General features: G+C 45.9%; 1 protein-coding gene across 5 annotated transcripts; it reads left to right on the top strand.

Moving 5' to 3' along the window:
* The first annotated feature begins 7,320 nt into the window (after positions 1–7,320).
* LOC131585598 (solute carrier family 2, facilitated glucose transporter member 11-like) lies at positions 7,321–17,887 on the top strand. Of its 5 annotated transcripts, none has more exons than XM_058851899.1 (12): positions 7,321–7,421; positions 9,144–9,242; positions 9,765–9,925; positions 11,306–11,426; positions 12,111–12,240; positions 12,568–12,716; positions 13,435–13,622; positions 13,893–14,003; positions 14,487–14,588; positions 14,714–14,789; positions 15,661–15,788; positions 16,415–17,887. In XM_058851899.1, the coding sequence occupies exons 2-12, from the start codon at positions 9,173–9,175 to the stop codon at positions 16,613–16,615; spliced, it is 1,437 nt and encodes a 478-aa protein (XP_058707882.1). In that variant the 5' UTR covers positions 7,321–7,421; positions 9,144–9,172; the 3' UTR covers positions 16,616–17,887. The 5 variants fall into 5 exon arrangements, 4 of the variants coding, with proteins under 4 accessions (XP_058707882.1, XP_058707881.1, XP_058707880.1 ...); XM_058851898.1 differs by having other exon boundaries at positions 12,081–12,240; XM_058851897.1 differs by having other exon boundaries at positions 11,302–11,426.
* The last annotated feature ends 2,274 nt before the right edge of the window (positions 17,888–20,161 follow it).

Here is a 20,161-nt window from a genome sequence, read left to right as displayed (position 1 = left end):
CCGCTGGGTATTGCTGGGCACCGCTGGGCACTGCTGGGCACTGCTGGGCACTGCTGGGTATTGCTGGGTATTGCTGGGCACTGCTGGGTATTGCTGGGCACTGCTGGGCATTGCTGGGCACTGCTGGGCACTGCTGCCGGTCCGGGCCGGAGCGCGCTGCCGCTGCCTCAGCCGGGTGTTGCCGCTGCTTGGCTGATCAGAAGGGTCTTGCCCTCAGTAAGGCACAAAGGGTTTGGTGTTTTCAGTAATTCCTGCTGGAGCCTCTCCCGGATGGAGCAGGCGCTTCCCCAGGATGTGCGAGACCGCAGCGGGCCGGCAAGGCGGCACAAGGTCGCTGGAAGAAACCAAGAAATGCGTGGCTGGTCCCAGTGGATGCTGAGGGTGACCGGGAGCTGCCACTCACCTCCAGAAATCCTCTAGAGATCCCTCACTCTCCTGCTGCTCCTGCTTCCCAGACCTGGCTGCCCTGCTCAGCAGTCGGGTCTAATGTTACAGCCAGCCTGGAATCAGATGAGGAATGGACCTGGTGCTGGGTTCGTGCTGGAGAGGGTTAAGCTGTCACCAGAGCCTTAATGAGCCCTGAGATTTCCCTTTAAACCCTCAGTTAATGGGAAATGAAATAACTGAGGGGAAGGGAGTCTTTGTGTCCTGCACCTCCTCCACCCTGGCCTTTGGTGAAGTACAAGACCCAGATGGAAGATGATGGATGAGGTTAAAGCAAGAGAGAGGGGAGCAGAGAAGGGACTGGTGGGGTCTGTGAGAGCAGAGCACGGGCTCCTGAGTGCCCTGAGAAACCTCTGCTGTGCCTGGGGGAGAAGAAGGAGCTGCATTAGGGATCCTGGCAATGGAGCTGAGCGAGGAGCTTGGACCCTGAACTGCAGCAATGTCAATAGGCTTGGCTGTGTGGGCACAGGTTTTTGGTGGGAGCTGGGATGGGTGTGAGAGCTCTGGCAGCTCAGAAGAGCTGAGCTTGCAGGGAAATTCCTCAGGCCAGGAGCTCTGCAAAGGGCTGCTCTTATTCATGTGGCTGTTTGAGCCCAAATGCTGCTCTGCTGCAGCTCAGCCCTCCAGCATGCCACAGAGCTCCCAACCGAGCAGAATGGGCAGCTGAGTTGAAGAACTGAGAGTCAGTAAATGAAATAAATGAGTAAGTATCCTGTTCCTTTGGCTGGGGAATTAGAGGTTTCCTATCTGCTCTTGCTGCACATGGACACCAGACAGAAACTGAACTCAAGCACCGTGATTCCTGCCCCTTCCTTATTTGAACCAAGGCTGGGAGATGAATATTGGGAGTCTCTCTGCTGGAAGGAGGCCCTCACCAGCTCCACAGAGATGGGAACCCAAATAATCAATCCCACTTACTCTCTCTGAATGACCGTGCACAAATTAGACATTGCATAAAATCTAAAAAAAAGAAAAGCAATTATCAGTTTCTCAATTTTTTCCTCTTCCCTTCTTTTCTAGTTAAAACTGGAGAACTCTTCTTGTCCAGGCTTCTGCTTAAGGCCTCTTTTCTAAGCTTTATGGGGGAAGGGGAGAAGGGACAAAATGCTTCAGGAAGCTCACCAGCTCCCACTGGGAGAGGCCAAACAAATCCCAGTGTCACCCTGAGTTCCCAGGCTGCTTTCTGCCCATGATCTCACTCCCCTCAGAGCTCAGCCAAGCTGACTTCATGTGCTACAGAACACCCAGGGCAGCTTTAGTCTTGGTTACAATCCGTGTCACATTTTATAGGTTTTTGGGATTACGGCCTTCCCCAAGTCCCCATCAGCCCAGCCACATATTTGGGTTCACACACACACCTTCACAGGGATACTGACACTTCTATAAAATCATGAAATTTAAAATCATGAAAATCATGAAATCTAACTAAAAGTCTGGAAAAATCCAATACCAAACTCTGTCTCAGCTGCTAGAAGGTAAGAAGGACTGCCAGAAAAACACTGCCCAGGAATTTTTTCACTGATTTGCTCCTGCCATGTCGTGCCCCTGCGTGGGGACTGGAAGCAGATGTAGCACAGTGATGTGCCATTGCTCCCTGCCATCTGCTGGGCTCCCCTTCCTTTTGGAATCAGTTCAATTGCTGCCAATGTGCAGCATCAGCTTCAAAACCCAAGATATCAGAATCTCAAAGTTCCCATACAAATATGTGTGATGCCCAGACTTCAGTCCATTTTGGAAAGGCTTTGAAAAAGGTCTCTGCTCTTGGAGCAGCCAGAGGACCTAATTAGAAGGACTCCCCACTGTAACCTTTACACAAGTCCTTCAAAGGAAGAGCTGGAACATGATGGTATCTCTTTGCCAGACCACATTTACCCATTGTGCATCTGCAGGCTCAGTGACAGTAACCTGCAGCATAAATTCAACAGCTTCCTGCCTCAGTTTCTGCAAAGCAAAACTGCAGAGTTAGAAAACAGAGAAAAATGCTATTAACTCTCCCCATGAGTTAAACAGCACATAAACCTCAAGAAGGCACATGAGCAAAGATAAATGGGCTGTTGCAGCAGTCATCTCTTTTGTTTGTAGTAAGTTATTGTGTGTAATTCATGTTTCCTGTCCATAAATACCAGAGAAACTTGAAGACATGGAATCCATTCTAATTCAGTAAAGACAAAAACAACTCCTTTTGAGCCCATCTGGAACTTGTTTTTATCATAATTGTTTTGGGCTCAGTAACGAGTTCAAGATCTAACTGCCGTCTCTAATTGTTTCAAGAGTAAACAGCTGCTTTGTTTAAGGGCAGCAGCTCCCATTTGCCCAGGCCAGCAGTGCTGGGGTCGCAGGATGAAAGGAGCTGTGTCGTGTCAGCACAGACCCTGAGGAGCACTGGAGCCCGCTCGCAGCTGATGGGGCAGGAGAAGAGCCCCAGGCACGCCCCTGTGAGTGTCCAGCCGGTGACATGTGCCCTCTGCTCTCTAACACCACTGGCATTTTGTTTGTAACTTCATCTGATGGTGTTTTGTAACGTGTCCTGCTGTGACAAGTCATACATGGCCTGGTGACGCACGGGCTTCTCCTCCAGCTGCGCTGCCGGCTACTCAAGGGACAGCGTTCGCTCCCCGGCCACATAACCCCAAACCCCTCTCTTGGGATAATGCTCCACCCCCTGCTTACAGTCCCAAATCTTTCCTTCATCTGAGAGCAAAGATACCCCCACACCCTCTCTGAGAGGCTCTCCCCACCAGGGTATGGGATGTGCCAGGTGTGTTCGAGGTCTCCCCACGGTGCTCCCAGGCCATGCCATGCCTGAGATCCCCGGTAGCCTTGATGTAGGAGAGGTCTCTACATGATGCCCTGGCACATGTGAGCCACACCAGCCAGGAGGAGCTTTCTGGGAGGTTATTTCAGCTCCCAAACTCAGTCCTTGGTGGCATAGATAAAAGATGCCAAGAGCTCCATGAACTCACTGAGCATAGATAAGCTGTGTAATCATAACTGCTTGAGGCACTTGAAATGTTTACTTTTCCATGTATAATAGCCACATATAAATTCTTTCTCCTTCATTGAAGGATTTCTTGTTCCAAATCAGCTAACTCTGGAGTGTGGTGGCTAAAGTCAGGAGAAAGTGAATCATACAGAATTGGATGGATTTTTAAATTTGTTTGTTTGTTAGAAAGAAACTAAAGATAGCACACAGAGTTCAGCCCTCCAAGGACATGTGGTTTGCACAGGGTTTGCTGTAAATCACAGTTAATGTTATTTTTATTTCCTATGGTTTTTAGTTCAAAAATACAGCCTTTTGTCTGGCATATCGTGAGAAAGATCTCATTTAAATCTCCTTGAGCAGAGCCTCATCACATATCCAAATAAAGCTCCTCTTCCAAAACAGCTTCTGATCATGAGTTGAAGACATCAAACAAGAAAATGTCTCTTTGCACAGTTATTTTTCTCCACTGTTTAATAATTCTCATTAAATCCTTCTGCCTTGTGATCTGTCCCCTACACCAGAGGTCACTTCCCAGAGCTGTCAGTAGGGAATATTCTTCAGGGGCCTTTATTTTGTAACATCCATTTCATAAGCACCATGGCCAAATCAACAAGAGAACTGAAAAACAATGCTTGTGTCTTATAAGAAGAGGTCTGTGCTGAGGTGGCAATAGCAGCACATCAACTGAATGTGCTGTCAGTGGCTGGAGACCCCTGCAAGGAGTCAGAAAAGGTATTTGCACTTTGGTTTTCACCAGAGGCAGGATATGTGTCCCAGCCCAGCTGCCTCTCCATGAGGCAGGGCACAGCTCTGAGCAGAAGCTCTGTCTGCAGGGGTTGTTAAGTGAGAAAGCAGGATGAGTCTGGCACTCTGCTGCACAGCTTCCTCTCCTCTGATGGGAACATTTGATGCCATTTGGTAGAGTGTAAATGCTCTTCTCTCACACACAGAAACAGAGGTTTGGTTTGGGTAAAGACTTTGTTCCCTCTGGCCTCGAGGTCACTCAATTTCAGCTAACTGCCTCTATCAGTGTCTGATACAGCGATGGAAGGAAAAGAAATAGTTCTGCCACAGCATGACCTACAGCTCACAATGGACTGAAAAAAAGGTCTTTCCATTATTTTTAGGATTTTGGGTTTTCTCAGTTTTCCCAGAGAAGCTCTAGTGCTTATCAGGTGGAGGGAAAGGCAGACTGCTTATCCAACACACAGAACATGGAGATGTTCTGACATCCAAAAATCCCAGCTAGAGAGGGAAAGCAGCAAGGTCCCTTGGCTGTCTCAACCTCGTGTCCTCAAAGGACTCAGCTCCCATGGACCTCCATGCTCTGGAAAGTGTCCCAGTGACTCTGTGTGGTAGCAGAAGCTCTGTCAGCATTGGGTCCCTGCCCTGAGAAACCTCTGTGATGAAGCTCATTTCCTGAAGTTCTTAAACAGTGTTTTGAACATAAATTGTGGGGTCTTTATAAAGAACATTAGCAAAGTGCTGGAACCGAGAATAATGGTGTCACAGCAGAGCACTCATTTCCTACAAGGAAAAATCCATTTCAACAACTAAGTTCCATAAACATTGATTTCACCATGAAATCAGCAAACCTGCTGCATATTTGTTGAGAAAGCTGCTTGTTTGCAGATCTTATTATTTGTCTTCTGTATTCTGAGTGAGTTCTGCAAGAGTCAGGACAAGCAAACAGAGGAATTTTGTACCTTACAGTGATGACCCTTACAGGAAAGTGAGAAGGGATTGCAGAAATAGCCAGGCTAGAGCTTGGGAGAGTCAACAACCAGCCAGGGAGCTGCTCCACATCTCCTCTGCAATTTACAGTGTAGCACTTGTAGGGAGAATTCATCCTGTTGATCCAAGCCTCACAGATGGAAATGGGGCCCCTTTTCTCCCCTTGAAGTTGGTCCAGATGATTCTGGTGTAAAAACACAGTAAAACATTGGAGCCTCTCAGTTCGTGACAGATCAAAGAGCATGTGTTGATGGTCCTCCCTAACTGCAGGATTACCACTTATTCCTGCAGCCAGATTCTGCAGGCAGAGACTGCCATCACATCCTCCAAATAACTCCTCTCCCATGTGCATGGCATCGTATTTCACCCTGATTATGACAGGTTTCAGCTCACTGAAAGAGTATTTGAAGGGAGAGGGTGGTTGGTCCCCACAGGACTGCTGGAAAGCTGCTGGGTTTGTGTGAAGGCTTCCAGTGCCAGGAGTTTGAGGAGCTGCAGAGCAGAGGTTGTACCCTGGTGACAGACCCTGACCCCAGAGATTTCTCATCTACAACTGAGATTCAGTTTCTCTGAAACTCTGACAATGAGGATGAAGAACTGGGAAAGCTGGGGTTCTTAAGGTGCAGCATAAAGCCAGTTAGAAACACAACCAGTGTGAACATCTCTCAGCACCAAACCACAAGTAATATAGGTGCTGTGTAGACAAAAAAATAATCTATCCCTTCACTCCTCATCAAGGCAGCCATGGCTAGAAAAGATAGAGGACAACTTCCTGGAACCCCCAGCTAGCCAGCTGCACACAGATCTCACCACAGCAATATCCAATTTATGCTCCCTCTGGAACAGGGAGGCTCATGAACAGCCTGTGCCACAATCCCCAGCATCTCAGTGCCCACCCCCAGGACTTCCTCACCTCTGGCAACTGGCACAAGCTCAGAGCACACAGCATGAGGAAACTAGAGCTTTCCTTTTTGAATGAATTACTGTTCTGGAGGTATGCTGCCTAAACTTTCCATCAGTGCCTGTTGACAGGTACAGTTCCATCTGTTTCCCAGTTTATTGTTTGGGAAGCTGTTGGAAGCATTCATCTAACCCCTGGCACATGCCATGGGCAGCACAGCGCTGGCATGTTGGATTCAGAGCCTAATACAGCAAATTTTGTACTTCTCCTGCCACTTAGTGGCTGCAGCTGATGCAGCACCGCAGCCCTGGCTGCATGTTCACCAGACAATACCTCTGCCAGGTGGAACAGGTTCATATTTCTGTTCAGGTGCAGGAAAACCTGAGTAGGGATGAAGAGGCATTTAAAAACGTTTCACTTATTTCAAACTCTCTGAAATCTGTCAGGGCCCTCACAAATCTCACTCTGCAGGATGACAGGATGTTAAAAGGATGATTATTCCTGAGGGCCAGATATTTTGTGAAGCAGCAGCTTTAATGTTACTGCTGGCAGTGCAATATGTGTCCATCTCCATCTCTAGGATTCAGAAGGATTCACCATTTCCCACTGCCAAGGAGAGCCTTTCTGTTCTGTAGAAAGAAAGAAGGCTGTCACTGCTGTCTTCTGTACCTGACAGGACCCAGTGCTCTCTCTAAGTGTGGCTGTTTGCTCTGTGCCAGGCTGTGGAGAGGGAAAGGAGCACAGCCTTGTGTGCCTTCATGCTCAGCCTTTCCAGCAACAGCTGGATCTGTCACCAGGACACAGCCAGGAGCACAGGGAAAGGCCTTGGATAACCAAGGGTTTGAAAAGCTTGGGCTTCGTTCATCCCTGTCACTGATGGGACCAAGGAAAACAGTCTGCTTTGTCTTTCAGATCCTAGATTGAGTTCCAGGACAAATATAAAAACCAGGATAAAAAATAATCATGGTTCACTTCTGCTTTGATCACACTTCATCAGAGAAGTGATACTGGTGGCTGTGCCAGGAGCTCTGAGAAGGAACTGATCTTGTAAACCACACTGGCCTTCAAGAGGGTTTAGACAGTTCTGGATCTTGGAGAATCATTTCCCTGGACTGTCACAGGCTTTCAACAAAATTAATTGAACCATCTTGCTAATGAACACGCAGCTCAGTTTTGGGAATGTAATCCAGCTGGCAAAACACCTGCCAAATCAAGTGTCTTATCCTAACGTAATAGGTGACTAAATACACATTCCTATGCTGGAGATTTACATAATCCTTTAGAGCACTGTGAGAGTACCAGAGGCTTTGGCAGACAGAGGAAAACCTACGAAAGAGGATGAACAAGCTGCAGAGACTGGTAAAACATCTATTTTACTATTATTATTAACAGATTTATTTTTTTAATTTGAATTTTTATAAGGCTGTGTAAGTACTGTCAGGCTTGCATAGAATTATTTTTCCAATTCATCCCAGTCCTTGGGATAAAGCTGACAGACTAATGGCTCTCCTGGGAGCTGCACACCAGCACGGTGGCTGGGAAAACAGTGCAGAAGCTGGGTGTTGCAGAAGGCTTGGGAAGGTCACTCTGTAAATGCAGCTCAGCTCTGAGCACAGAGGTGTTTGCTGGCCCCTGAAGGGAGAAAAAAACCATTTTGCTTTAGCTCATGGTCACAAAAGAGCTCTGTGATACACGACTTGATAGGGGATGTACTCTACAATGAAAGCAGGGAAATGAGCAGAAGGAGTGGGATATTCCTAGATATTGTAAATGGAAAGGAAATTGCTATTGTAGGGAGGGGAAACTCTCACCTGGAGCATGAGAATAAGCAGGAATGGCAGAGATCTCAGGTGCCCAATCCTTAGCTCAGTTCTCAGTAACAAGACAGGGAAGTGATGTTGCCATGGAAAGTCCAAGTGAAATGTGTCTGCTGCTGGCTGGGAGAGGAGAGCTCAGCCTCCTCTTGCTGCAGACTTGGAATAGTCTGGCTTTATTTCTGTCCTGGGGGAACATCCTGTCTCAGGCTGGTATGAAGTTATTTAGAAGAAAACACTTTGAGGAAAGGAAAAAAATCCAAGATTATTTGAATGTGTGGTTTTAGAGCTATTGTGAGACTAGACCAAAATTTCTTTTTCTTTGGTGGATGGCTCTGTAAGAAGAAACTGAGCAGGTAAAGCAGAAGGAGGTCCCCAGCTTTGGGTTATTTAAGTTCTCAGGGTCACTGGGGTCATATTCACATGGCAAAACACAATCTGGCCTGAGGTGCCCTGCACTGGCTGGCAAACAGCCAAGCCTGAGCATGGGCTCTTCATGTTACACCAGAGCTTTCCCAGTGGGAGGGGTTTTTAAGCAGGGGGCTGGCAAGGGCCATCCTGGGCCACCCAGAACATTGTGCAGGAGGTGTCAGGCTAAAAACCAGGGCCCCCAGCGTGCTCAGAGTGGTCTTGAGATGTGGAACTGAGCTCCCAGTCCCAAGATTCCCTCAGGGCACTATTGCCTCTCAGAGGATTTCACCTGCAGATGGGGAAACCAAAGGCACAGGTACAAAAGAGTGGAAAAAAGCAGTTTGTTTTTGCTTGTCAGCCTGCCAGTGAGCTGGGCCAGCCAGGACAGCTTGTTCTGCACCCTTCAAAAAGTCAAGACTTTTACACCAACCCTGATCCTGTGATGCTGCATGATGAGGCAGCCCATTCCCCTGCCCGTGCTTCCCAAGGCTCAGCAGTGCTGTCACTCGGTAATATGAGCAAGTGACAATCCTCGTGAAGAAATGTCCTCAGGGAGAGCTGAACATGGCACAGAAACCCCTGCCTGGCACATATTTCACCTGTACCATAATGCTGAATGTGCAATTATAGACTGCTAAGCATTGTCTGCTCTGTGCAGCAAGTGCAGCATCACAGGAAAGACAGCCTAATCTAAAATATGTGTTCTTATCATAAAAAGTTAGAAATGATAGCACACCAAGGAATCCTGAATGCACTGGGTGTACCTGGCCATGGGAAAATTCCCCAGCTCACAGTCTGAATGTCTCTTGAGTCATTCTGTGTGAGGAAGCCATCTGCTGTCTGTCATTTTCTTCAGCTTCAGAACAAGATCCTAATCCTGACAATATGTGCTGCTGGGATTGGAGGCACTTTCCAGTATGGTTACAACATCTCCATCATCAATGCTCCAGCCTCAGTAAGTGCTGCTGCTGCCAGTGCCTCCCCCTTGCAGACCCTTCCTTGGTGGCTCTGTGGGTGACCAGAGTTGTGCCAGGGGACATCTGCTGGCCTCTGCTGCTCAGGGACACAGCAAGGATGTGCTGTTCCCTCTGTGTAATTTATGTCCAGAGTTCAGGACTTTGTTGTCAAAAGCCATCCTCAAGCAGGACCTAGTGTCACAAGAGTTTATTCAAAAGCTTTGTTTCAACTGCTTTAACCAAATCTAATTCTAGAATTTTCCAGCCTGCATCGTTTGAAGTTGATTTTTGCCCTTAGATTGAAAGTGAGACCCATCAAAAATAACAACATAGAGATACAAACCAACTGCAACTTTTCAACAACAACAGTTTCACACCCTAAACTCTTTGCTAAAAACACATCTAAGAACTGGAGGAGATTGGCAGCACAAACACAGGATAAATAGATCTATTAATAAGGGAGCCTTTCTCGGTGTCCTTCTCCTCTCTGGTGGTTCTGCAGCTCTGTCCTTGTCTCTCAGTACATCCAGATGTTCATGAACACGACCTGGCTGGAGCGCATGGGTGTTCCCCTGGAGAGCAATGTCATCCTGCTGCTCTGGTCCTTCACTGTCTCTGCCTTCCCTCTGGGAGGTCTCACGGGGGCTGTGGTGGCTGGGCCCATGGCCATCATGCTGGGCAGGTAAGAGGTGCTGGAGTTTCATTTAAGATTTGCAGTTTCCCTTAGTCCAAGAGGAATTAGGATCCAAACATGGTTAAAAGTAATGAAAACATGTTTTGTGTCACAGATCAGTCTGCTGTAAACACACTGGGTTGGTGGGGAGAAACTACCTGACAAGACAGTATTTCATATCTCAAAACTCAATGGGAACAGTTTTTCCCCCCCATTACCTTCTCATCACATTCCAGCCCAGCTGAGGTGCTGTGAGGATTTCAGCTCAACTCTTTATCTCTGTACCCACCTACATCATCTCTCTCATTTTTGTGCCATGATTTTAAATGGGAAATCATAATTTATCAGACTAAGGTTTTTTTCTTCAAAAGAAACTGTGGGAATGACAGTAGAAAAACAAGAGAAAAACTCTCTTACATCCCAGCTCCTCATGTCTCACAGGCTGTGTATCCACATTTTGGTCTGAAACATTTCAGGAAGTATTCATTATATGTCCACAGTGGGATTTTTCTCTCTGTGCTTGAGTCTCTGAAAAGTACCTATCTTACCTCCCATATCTTTCATAGACAGCTCTATGCCCACAGCTCTCTTCAGGAAAAAACAAAAGCCAAAAACCAAACCAAAAACAGAAACCAAAAAACAAACAAACAAAACAAAAAAAAAACCAAACAAGCAAAAAAACAACCAAAAAACCACCACAACCAAACCAGTGTTACCAACATAAACTAACAAGATATTAGATTTTGCCACCCTCTATGGTCTGAGGTCCCATGATTTGATAGTTTCATGGTTATGAAGACCTGAAAGGATATGGCTTCTTTAATCCGTTAAAATTTTTGAGATTTAACCCTGTAGTACTACTTTGGAATAAAATCCTATTCCATCATAAGTAAGAGAAACAAAGACTGACTGGTAAGGCAGTGAGAAGGGACTAGAGGGAATTTCTGGCAATAGTAACAGCCAATAGAGATCTCTTTTTTCCCCTGGTTTGCAGCAGAAATTTCTCCTGGGACACATGAAAACTTTCTGACAAAAGTTTCACAACAATTACACTAGTACATGAAAAATGCCCAACAAATGAACATTTTCAGAGCAAAATGCACACAGCTGAAGGAATATTCCTGTCCACTGAGTGAGCACAAGAGCCCTGAATCTGGGGAGAGCCTGGGGGTGTCCTCAGAGCACCTAAAGGCAGCAGTGCAGGGACAGCCTGTGGCACTCAGACACCTCCTGCAGGGCTTGCATCAACCTGGATGTTCTGTGGTGGGGCTGAGCTGCCCTTCTGCAGCTCCCAGCCTTGGCAGATGGCACCAACCACGGGAAATGTTTTATCTGAGAGCTGAACCTGACACAGGTGTGCTCACAACTGTCTTTTCTCTCGGAAGGAAGATGTCCCTGCTGCTGAACAATGTCTTTGTGATCGTAGCTGCAACCTTATCTGGCTTCAGCCGAATGGCCAAATCCTTTGAAATGATTATGCTCAGCAGATTTTTCACTGGTGTGAATGCAGGTATGACAACATGAGAAATATAGAAGGATGAAGGTGGTTACAATTAGAAGAAATTTAAGTAGGAATGATCCAGGATATTAAAGCAAATCCTTTAGGCTGACCAGACACATGTAAGTGAATTAAGAAGCTGTATATACAGATTTTATGCTTTGCTTCTAAGTGCTTTCTTTTAAAGCACACATAGATAGGGGGGGTTTGTGTACTACACATGAGCATCTCTGTACATGGGGAAAGTTTGAGCTGAAAATGGATCCCTATCTGCTTGTAAGAATGTCAGTCACTCACCCCCATGAGCACCAACACAAAAGCTTTTGTAGCAGTTCATCCCAGGAAATGATCAATGTAAGTGACATAAAATATGATATTCCCCTCAAAAGGGGAAGTTGAGGGAAACACAGCATATAACCTTGGATTTGGTGCTGAAAAGACCATAGGACTGAGGCCCTGCCAGGTTTCAGTTTCATTATCCACTGCTACTGATGACTATTGAAATGTGTGTTTAGTTACACAAGGGACAGGGGTGAAATTGAAGGTTTGGGTAAATAACAAGTACTGGTCAATTAGTTATCATCACATGGCCTGCAGCAGAGGAGTGCAGCTGGCAACCTCGAGAGGTGGCTGACTGCATTTATTCTTGTCTCCTCTGCCCTCAAGCTGAGGTCAGCACTTGTCTGCCTTGCCCAGGTGTAAGCATGAACATTCAGCCCATGTATCTGGCAGAGAGTGCCCCAAAGAAGCTCAGAGGAGCTGTGGCCTTGACCTCTGCATCGTTTACAGCCCTGGGGCTGGTGCTGGGGCAGGTTGTTGGACTCAGGTAATGCAAAGAAAGCACTTATTAAATTCCTTCCTTCCTTCCTTCCTTCCTTCCTTCCTTCCTTCCTTCCTTCCTTCCTTCCTTCCTTCCTTCCTTCCTTCCTTCCTTCCTTCCTTCCTTCCTTCCTTCCTTCCTTCCTTCCTTCCTTCCTTCCTTCCTTCCTTCCTTCCTTCCTTCCTTCCTTCCTTCCTTCCTTCCCTCCCTCCCTCCCTCCCTCCCTCCCTCCCTCCCTCCCTCCTTCCCTCCCTCCCTCCCTCCTTCCCTCCCTCCTCACATTTGCAGCTTGTAAAAGCACAGGTTGTGTAAATTGTGTTTGTTCTCCTCTAGGGAGCTCCTAGGAGGGGAGGAGAACTGGCCATTGCTCTTAGCAAGCAATGTGGTTCCTGCTCTGATCCAGCTCACAGCTCTGCCTTGGTTCCCTGAAAGCCCCAGATATCTCTTGATTGACCGTGGAGACAAAGAATCCTGCATCTCTGGTGAGTTTGGGGTGACTGCTAACTCCTCACACAACATGTGAGACATTTTGGAATGGTGTCACAAATTTTACACGTAGGAAGTTTCATATCAAGTTGTAAATATGATCATTCCCTCCTTCCAAACTAAAGAACGTTCTATAATCTTAAATATATTTTGATCTATTGAGGTAAATTGAAAGGCATCTTCCTACAATAGAATTATTTGCTACAGTAATAGGGTCAAAAGGTAAGACTTGTGTTCAGAATGGCAAATATGTTTTGTAACTATGAAGTGAAATAAATGCCGGTTGAAGAGCTCAGGATCAAATCTGAAGCCAATTCATATTAAAGGATTTTCTTAGATTTGTGGCATACAAATCCTCATATGCAGAGTGGCTGGAGTTATTTTGTGGGAAATACTTGCTGTGTACCAAGAACATCTTAATTGCCTGCATTTCCCAGGGAAGGCACTTGAGATCTGAGTCAGAAGCATGGCTGCTAAAATGGCACTCTTGGGAAATACTCAGTTGTCAAACAATGGTGAGGGATTTGCACTCCCTTTCCCCCAAATCCTTCAAGTGGCTGCACCACAGCTGACCAACTCTGTGCAGGTCACAGCATGATCACAGGCTCTGTCCTGCAGCTTTCTGCAGCCATCACCTGCTGCTTGATCCCTCACCCTGCAGAGCAGCAAACTGAAGAGAAAGCCCAGGAGCAAGAGGTTCCCTTGTCCTTGCAGCACTGCAGAAGCTCAGAGGCACCAGTGACCTGAGTGCAGAGCTGGAAGAGATGCTGGCAGAGCAGGCTGCTGTTAAAGGCCAGAGAGCAAAGAACCCGTGGGAGCTGTTCCAGAACCCAGCTCTGAGGTGGCAGCTGGTGAGCATCGTGGTGCTGAGCAGCGCCATGCAGCTCTGCGGGAACGACTCGGTAAGCAGCCTCTGTCCTGTGGGAGCTCTTGGGCTCAACATTCTGGCAGCAGGAGAGGAATGAATAGTGGCTCTCTGCCTGTGGAGATCTGCAAATGTCAGGTGTTTGGTTCCCAAAATTCACCTGTGCGTTATGGGAGGATTCAGAAGGATGCTGCCAAAGCAGCCTGCGTGACAGCGTGTCAGACACTCTGCCTGTCCTTCAGGAAAAACAATGGGATGTACTTTCAGATGTCTTCCCTTACTGCTTTCTCCTTTCCTCTCTTCACAGATGTATTTTTATGCAGCTTATGTGTTCCAAGAGGCCGGAATTCCTCAGGACAAGATCCCCTATGTTGTAATCGGCACGGGAAGCTGTGAGCTGATCACATCTGTCACTTGTGTGAGACTCTCAGTGCACTCTGGTGACATGCAGCCTCTGTTGGAACAGGGGAGGCTGTTAAATACAAATTTGGGGCTTCCACTGCTTTTCATGCCAAGGGAGCCCTGCAGGCTCAGGAGCCAGGCTGGCTGGCAGCACCCCCAGCCAGATGGGTTAGTGCAGAGGTATTTGGTCAGACATTGCATTGCCATCACTGTCTGAAATTCCTAACAAGTGGAACACTCTTGCTTTGTGCTCATATGGATGGTGGCAGGGTTTAGGTGCAGCTGGGACATTCTCATCTGCCCTGAGCACCCTTCTTGCCTGACTCCTGCCACCAGAACTTTCTTTTTGAGTTTTTTTTTTGCTATGAAGTAGACAGCATCCTGAAAGTTACTGTAGAGCGAACTAGGCATGGAGTATTGAAAGGTAAAGAGGAAAGAGGCAGGAAATATAAACAGAGGTTAAATATCTTGCTTTCTTTCACTGTGTTACTTTGTGTAGAACATGATTATAGACTATGCTGGTCGGAGGCCGCTGCTGCTGGGGGGATATATCTTCATGGCAGGATGGGCCATCGTCTTCATGGTCGCTCTGAGCCAGCAGGTAACAAACTTTATTTAATTATTGAAGTGGAGTGGAGTTGGGCTTTACCTTTTATATGACTGGGGGTGTTCAGTGGTGGCAGATAAGTGCCCTCACTGGTTTTCCATTGGTCTCTGTGGCTGTAGACTCAGATTAGCTGGATGCCTTATCTCAGCATGGCCTGCATTTTCGCCTATATCCTGAGCTTTGGAATCGGACCAGGTCAGTTCCCTCAGTGTTTTCAGTGAAACTTTTGGGGTTTGGAGATGTGTGCAGGCATCTTTTGGAAACTCTCAGACCCTCTTTAGCTGCAGTGTACTCAGAGGAACAAGGCAATTTCTGCTGGTGGTGTTTGGCTGTTTCCCAGGGCTTTGTGTGCCCCTGGTGTTGTGCAGGGCCAGGCTGTGCCCATTTCTCTCTGTGCCATATTCACCCTCACAGTCATCTTGGCTATTAGGCCAAGGCACTTGGATTCCTGGCTTAAATAGATAACAAGATTTTGATTTGCTACCCAGTCCATTAGGGCTGTAAAGCAGCATTTCTAATGCTTCACTTTAATCCTAGAACTTGCTGGCTATGCCATCTGATTATTTTCTTGCAGATACCTGGAAGCACAATTTCCATGTCTATTTGTTAGCCTACTAATGTGCCCTTCCATGGCAGAATGCACTGGTTTCTGGGGTGGGCAATACACAGGATGTTGTGGATGTTTGCATGGTGAATATATTGATGTGAGACTCTGTTTGCTCACATGAGTTTGAAGGAAGGCAGGTAAGAGTAGAAGCAAGCTGCCAGTGTCACATGCCACACAAGCTGGCAATAATTTCTTGTCCCAGTCCTTACAGTGCCATGGGGTTGAATTAATTATAAGCCTTTCTCACCCTTGGGTCCTGTAAGAATAATGTGGATTACAAAACCTTTCCTGGCAGTTCATTCTAACATGAGAAACTTTGAATAATTACCCAGTCCTGAATATTTAACCTAAAAATTCACCTCTTATACTTCACACCCAGATTGCTTGTTAAGATGTGTTCTCTTGTTTTTAATGCAATGTCAACAACATTATTAACTTTCTTGCCATTTCTTTTTCCAGCTGGTGTAACAGGAGTTCTGCCCACAGAGGTTTTTGATCAAATGTCCCGACCAGCTGCTTACATGATCTGTGGCTCCCTGCTCTGGTTCAACCTGTTTCTGGTTGGAACAGCCTTTCCATTCATTGTGGTGCGTTCCCAAAGCAAAGCAGCTCTTTAGTGCTCTGTACAAGAAAGAGGCTCTGCCAGTGACCAGGAAAAGACAATATTGCAAGCAGCAAGATAGCACTTCTTTGAAAAGTATCTTTGTGAGGATAGTGGCCAGAACTCCTTTAAACCAAACTTTCTCCTTGTTCTCTACGGTGATTTCTGATTTGAGGTTGGGAGTGGAATCATTTGGGGGATGGATGATCAATATTCCTCCTCTGTCCTCAGCTGAGAGTGGCTGGAACTAAAGATGTGATGTAATTTTCCTTTGCCAGACCCTGGCACCATTCCCTAAGATGATTCCTGAAGCAAAAGGGAGCAGAAGTCCACAATATACATTCCTGTCTTATTTCCTACTGAGGGCTCCCATGTTATGTAATTATAGAGAGAGAGAAAGACAGAAAAATACATTTCCAAATACTGTTCTTGCTATGTCAAATTTACCAGTCTGTGCTGGGGAGCTGTTTCATCCATGCATGTGAGGCCCTCACCAGGATTCACAGAAATACTCCCTGGGTGACTCTAGACAGTGCAGGAAGAGGGATTAGTGGCCTTTTTGTCACCATACAGAATGTCACCAACACTGTCTTGTTTTTTCCTCCTCCTCAGAAGAGTCTAGCACATTTCTGCTACATCCCATTCCTTGTGGTCTGTGTCTGCACTGCCCTCTACGTTTGGTTTTTCCTTCCTGAGACAAAGGGAAAGTCCTTCCTGGAAATCTCGGAGGAGTTCAGGAAACGGAACTTCAGAACTAGGAGCCGTGCAGGTTTCTATAAAGGCCCTGAGGAGATCAAAACCACCACATTGTAGCAGAAGAAAGGAAGATGGTGTCTGGGGGAATTCTGCAGTGAATTCAGCAGTGGCTCTGTGCCCTTGCAGGGACACAAAGAGAGAACTTAGGGACAATGTATTTACTCTTAGGTTCTTAAGTTCACCTTGAAAACATACACTTGAACTGATAAATCCAAGCAAAAGTTCAATAATCTGTTCTCAGCTTTTAGTACTGAGTAACACATGTATATTTTAGAATCCGTATCAGAGAGTGACAGAACGATGCCTTATTCTCTTATCATCATACAACACCATGTAATGCTTTAGAAAATTTCTTCACAATTTCTCCAAACAGTAACTCCCATTTCAGAAGTCCTTCTTCCCTTGCCCCTGAATCTGGGCTTTCTAACACCGAAATTAATGCGATTAAATTCTGTTTTCAGACACCAGATGAAATTTTCAGTACCTTGTCGTGGTGCTCCCGTTGTTTCTGTTATTAAGTGATTTCAAATAGACCCCTACTTGTTAAGCAATAGTGAACAGTTAATTATTTTCAGCTATAAAAACATGTGACAGATGGATTAGAAAGAAAGCTTCTAGTACTTGCTAAGTGGCTTATTATACAACAGACTTTTGGGCATTGTTTTGCAGACTATTTATTCTGGACTGGTTTTCTTCATGGCTTGTTTGTTGTCTTCCAGTCTATGTTGTAAAGCACAAGAAATTCCCTGGTCCAGTTTGTTCTGCTCCCAGGGACACTGCTGGTGCATCTTGTAGGGTTTTGCACCTGTGCATCTGCTTTTGGATGTGGATCTTTAGATCACACCACAGTGTTCTCTGCAGCATGTCCTTGTTGTGTCCTTAGAGCACACTGGCAAAGACCCAGATGTGACTGATTCTTTTTAATTATTCTGATACAGAACAGGGAGCACTCCTCATTGAACATTTCACAGGCATTGGCCTGACTGCTTTAGTTTCTTTTAGTTTCTTCTCAAAGTCATCATCAAGCCACCTCTTTTCTTTTGACTTTGTATGAAAGTCACAGCACTGCTCATGTTTGCAACAAAGAAGAATACGTACATCTTCAAAATAAGTAGGTAAAGTTTCTTTCAGTGTATTTTTAAAGTAAATTTTAAAGAAAAACACAGTGTTTTTGAATAAAAAGACTGTAAAAATTTCTGGAGTGTATTACTGTCATGCTGGGCATGAGTGGAGCAGCAGATCTATTTCTCAGAAGAGGAATCTGTGCAAGAACTCTCTTTCACTACCCAAAGTTTATAACATATGAAAAATAAAAGTAAACTTGTTTTCCTTTGTGGTTGCTGCTATTTTAGAATTCATTAATATACAGACATGGGCAAGAGCTCTTGGAAAACACTGAGATTTTGAAGTATGCAGAATTTTGAGGCAAGGCAATCAAGAGCAGAACTCCAGAGAATTAAGAACTGAAGAGATATTTTTCATTACTATAGTTTGGAGAGAGTGGTGAGGGGAAGATGGAAAGAGTCAAAGCAAAAGGTGCCACTACCGTCATGATGGTGGCAAAATATTCTGTGGTGAGGACCAGAGGAAGGAGAAGACAGAAGTGAAGCAGAGAAGAGTGAAGAAGGGAAGCAGTGGGGAGCATGCAGGGTAGGAAGCAGGGATGGAGTGAGGAGATTGCCTGGGCAGAGGGAGAGGCCTGGCTCACCCTGCTGGAACATTCAGGTCAGAGAAGTCCTCCAGTGTCCAGAGGTCCTCACCTTGGCCACTTCTGTGGCTACTCCCGTGAGTCAGGACTGTGCCACTTTTCCCACAGCCCTGCAAGGACAGAGGCCATCTGCACCTGCCAGGATGAAACAGGCTTGGAGAGAAATGACACACATTTACTTGACTTCCTGACTTTTAGAGCTGGTCCTGTGAGTACATGTGGCAGAAAACATTAATTCCAACTTCCAGCATTTTTTTTTCTGACTATGGCCTTAAATCAGGGGTCTATAAACTGATTAAGCAAACACAGTGGTTACATTTTAGTTGGTTTAAGTTGTTAAATTTTAATGGAAGCATTTAACAAGTTAGTTAATTGATATTGAATTAAAACACCTTCAACTGAGAAATCTATGACACTTGTTCACATTTTCTTATCATATGAAGAGTTAGGCAAAAGCACATCTTGAAAAGTGATCCTCAGAGACTCACAGTTGATATTACTGTTTGCAGATTAAATAATTGTGCACTGTTGGATTGATTAACAACCAGCAACACTAGAGAAAACTAGTACTGCTGCTGTCCTCAAGCACTGCTCCTCTGCACAAACCAGCTCTCACTTGCAGCCCAGCTGGTGTTGGGGTTCTTCCAAAGACATGCAGCATCCTAAGCCTGGGGAACCACCAAGGGCAGCCACTCCCCAGGAGAAGGAATTCCCCCTAAAGTTGTTTGAATAATTTGTAAAGGCCTTTTAACAGAACCATCTTGGACACTGCTAGATAAAGAGGCCCTTTGAAAATTGTGGATGAAATGAAAGATTTTACAGTCAGGATTTAAAACTGACATTAAACTTTCCTGGCATCTGCTGTATATTATAGGGATATAGACTTGAGCTTTCAGCCAATGACCATTACTCTTAAAGAGCCAATTGATCAGTCAACTGATAATTCAACACTTGGGTGCACAGGCATTGCCTGTCCTGGCCAAGTTGGGCTTGAAAAGGCTTTTCTGAACTGAGGCTCAAGGTATCAGTCAGGAACTTTTCCTCTGAGTGTGAAATCTGATTACCCAGCCTATAACTTGGGGAGTCCAAGCCAGCCCACTCGAGTTTGAGCCGGTCCTTGGACTTTGACTTCCACCAGTGCTTTTCTCGTTGTCCTTTCCTCATCTCCCTCAGCCCTCACTGTGCACAGCCGCTGCCAGAGCACACCCAGAGCCCTGGCAGAGCACAGCTCAGCAGCTACACCCAGCTTCATCACTAACCAGCACAACAATGACAAACCAAACAGCAAGACCTTCATGACAAACCAAAGGGAGCTCAAACACTGAGAAAGAACAAAATGATGTCTTGAAATATTATCTCAGGCTCCTCTTTCTCTTTATAAAAAGGAACTTTTTCCAAAGTAGCCAAAGAAAGCATCAGGAAAGACCTAGGCTGCAAGTTGGTGTGAAGAGGTTTGATGCCCATTCAAGCAATGACATTCCCCTGATTAGGAATTGGCTTGTAAATGGTTGGCAGTCACTGTTTGAGTATGAAATATTCCAGAGGTGCAGCATCATGCTCTTGTTGCTGGCCAGAATATCCCCAGGACAGTCTGTAACAGGGAGTGGGAGGGGTTGAGGTGCATGTATTGCAGTCCTGTATTCTTAAGCCTCCTGTCAGAAAGTTCTAAGAAAAGGTGAATAAACTATGAAACCAGCAATGCCCTTCAATCCCCAAATGTTTATCTAGTCTCAGCCAAGTCACTCAGCAAAATATTCATTTAGGTGAGATAACAAGTGTGAAAGGAGGAGGAGAAAGGACAAATAGATGGAACAATGCCTGCACATTGCACTCTGCTCCCACAGCTATGAGAGTGCAGATTAAGATGGCCAAAGCTGAAGAGAGGAGCACTGAAG

The sequence above is a fragment of the Poecile atricapillus genome, chromosome 16, assembly GCF_030490865.1.
Source record: "Poecile atricapillus isolate bPoeAtr1 chromosome 16, bPoeAtr1.hap1, whole genome shotgun sequence".
Lineage (NCBI taxonomy): Eukaryota > Metazoa > Chordata > Aves > Passeriformes > Paridae > Poecile > Poecile atricapillus.
This window is presented reverse-complemented; position numbering and strand designations above follow the sequence as displayed.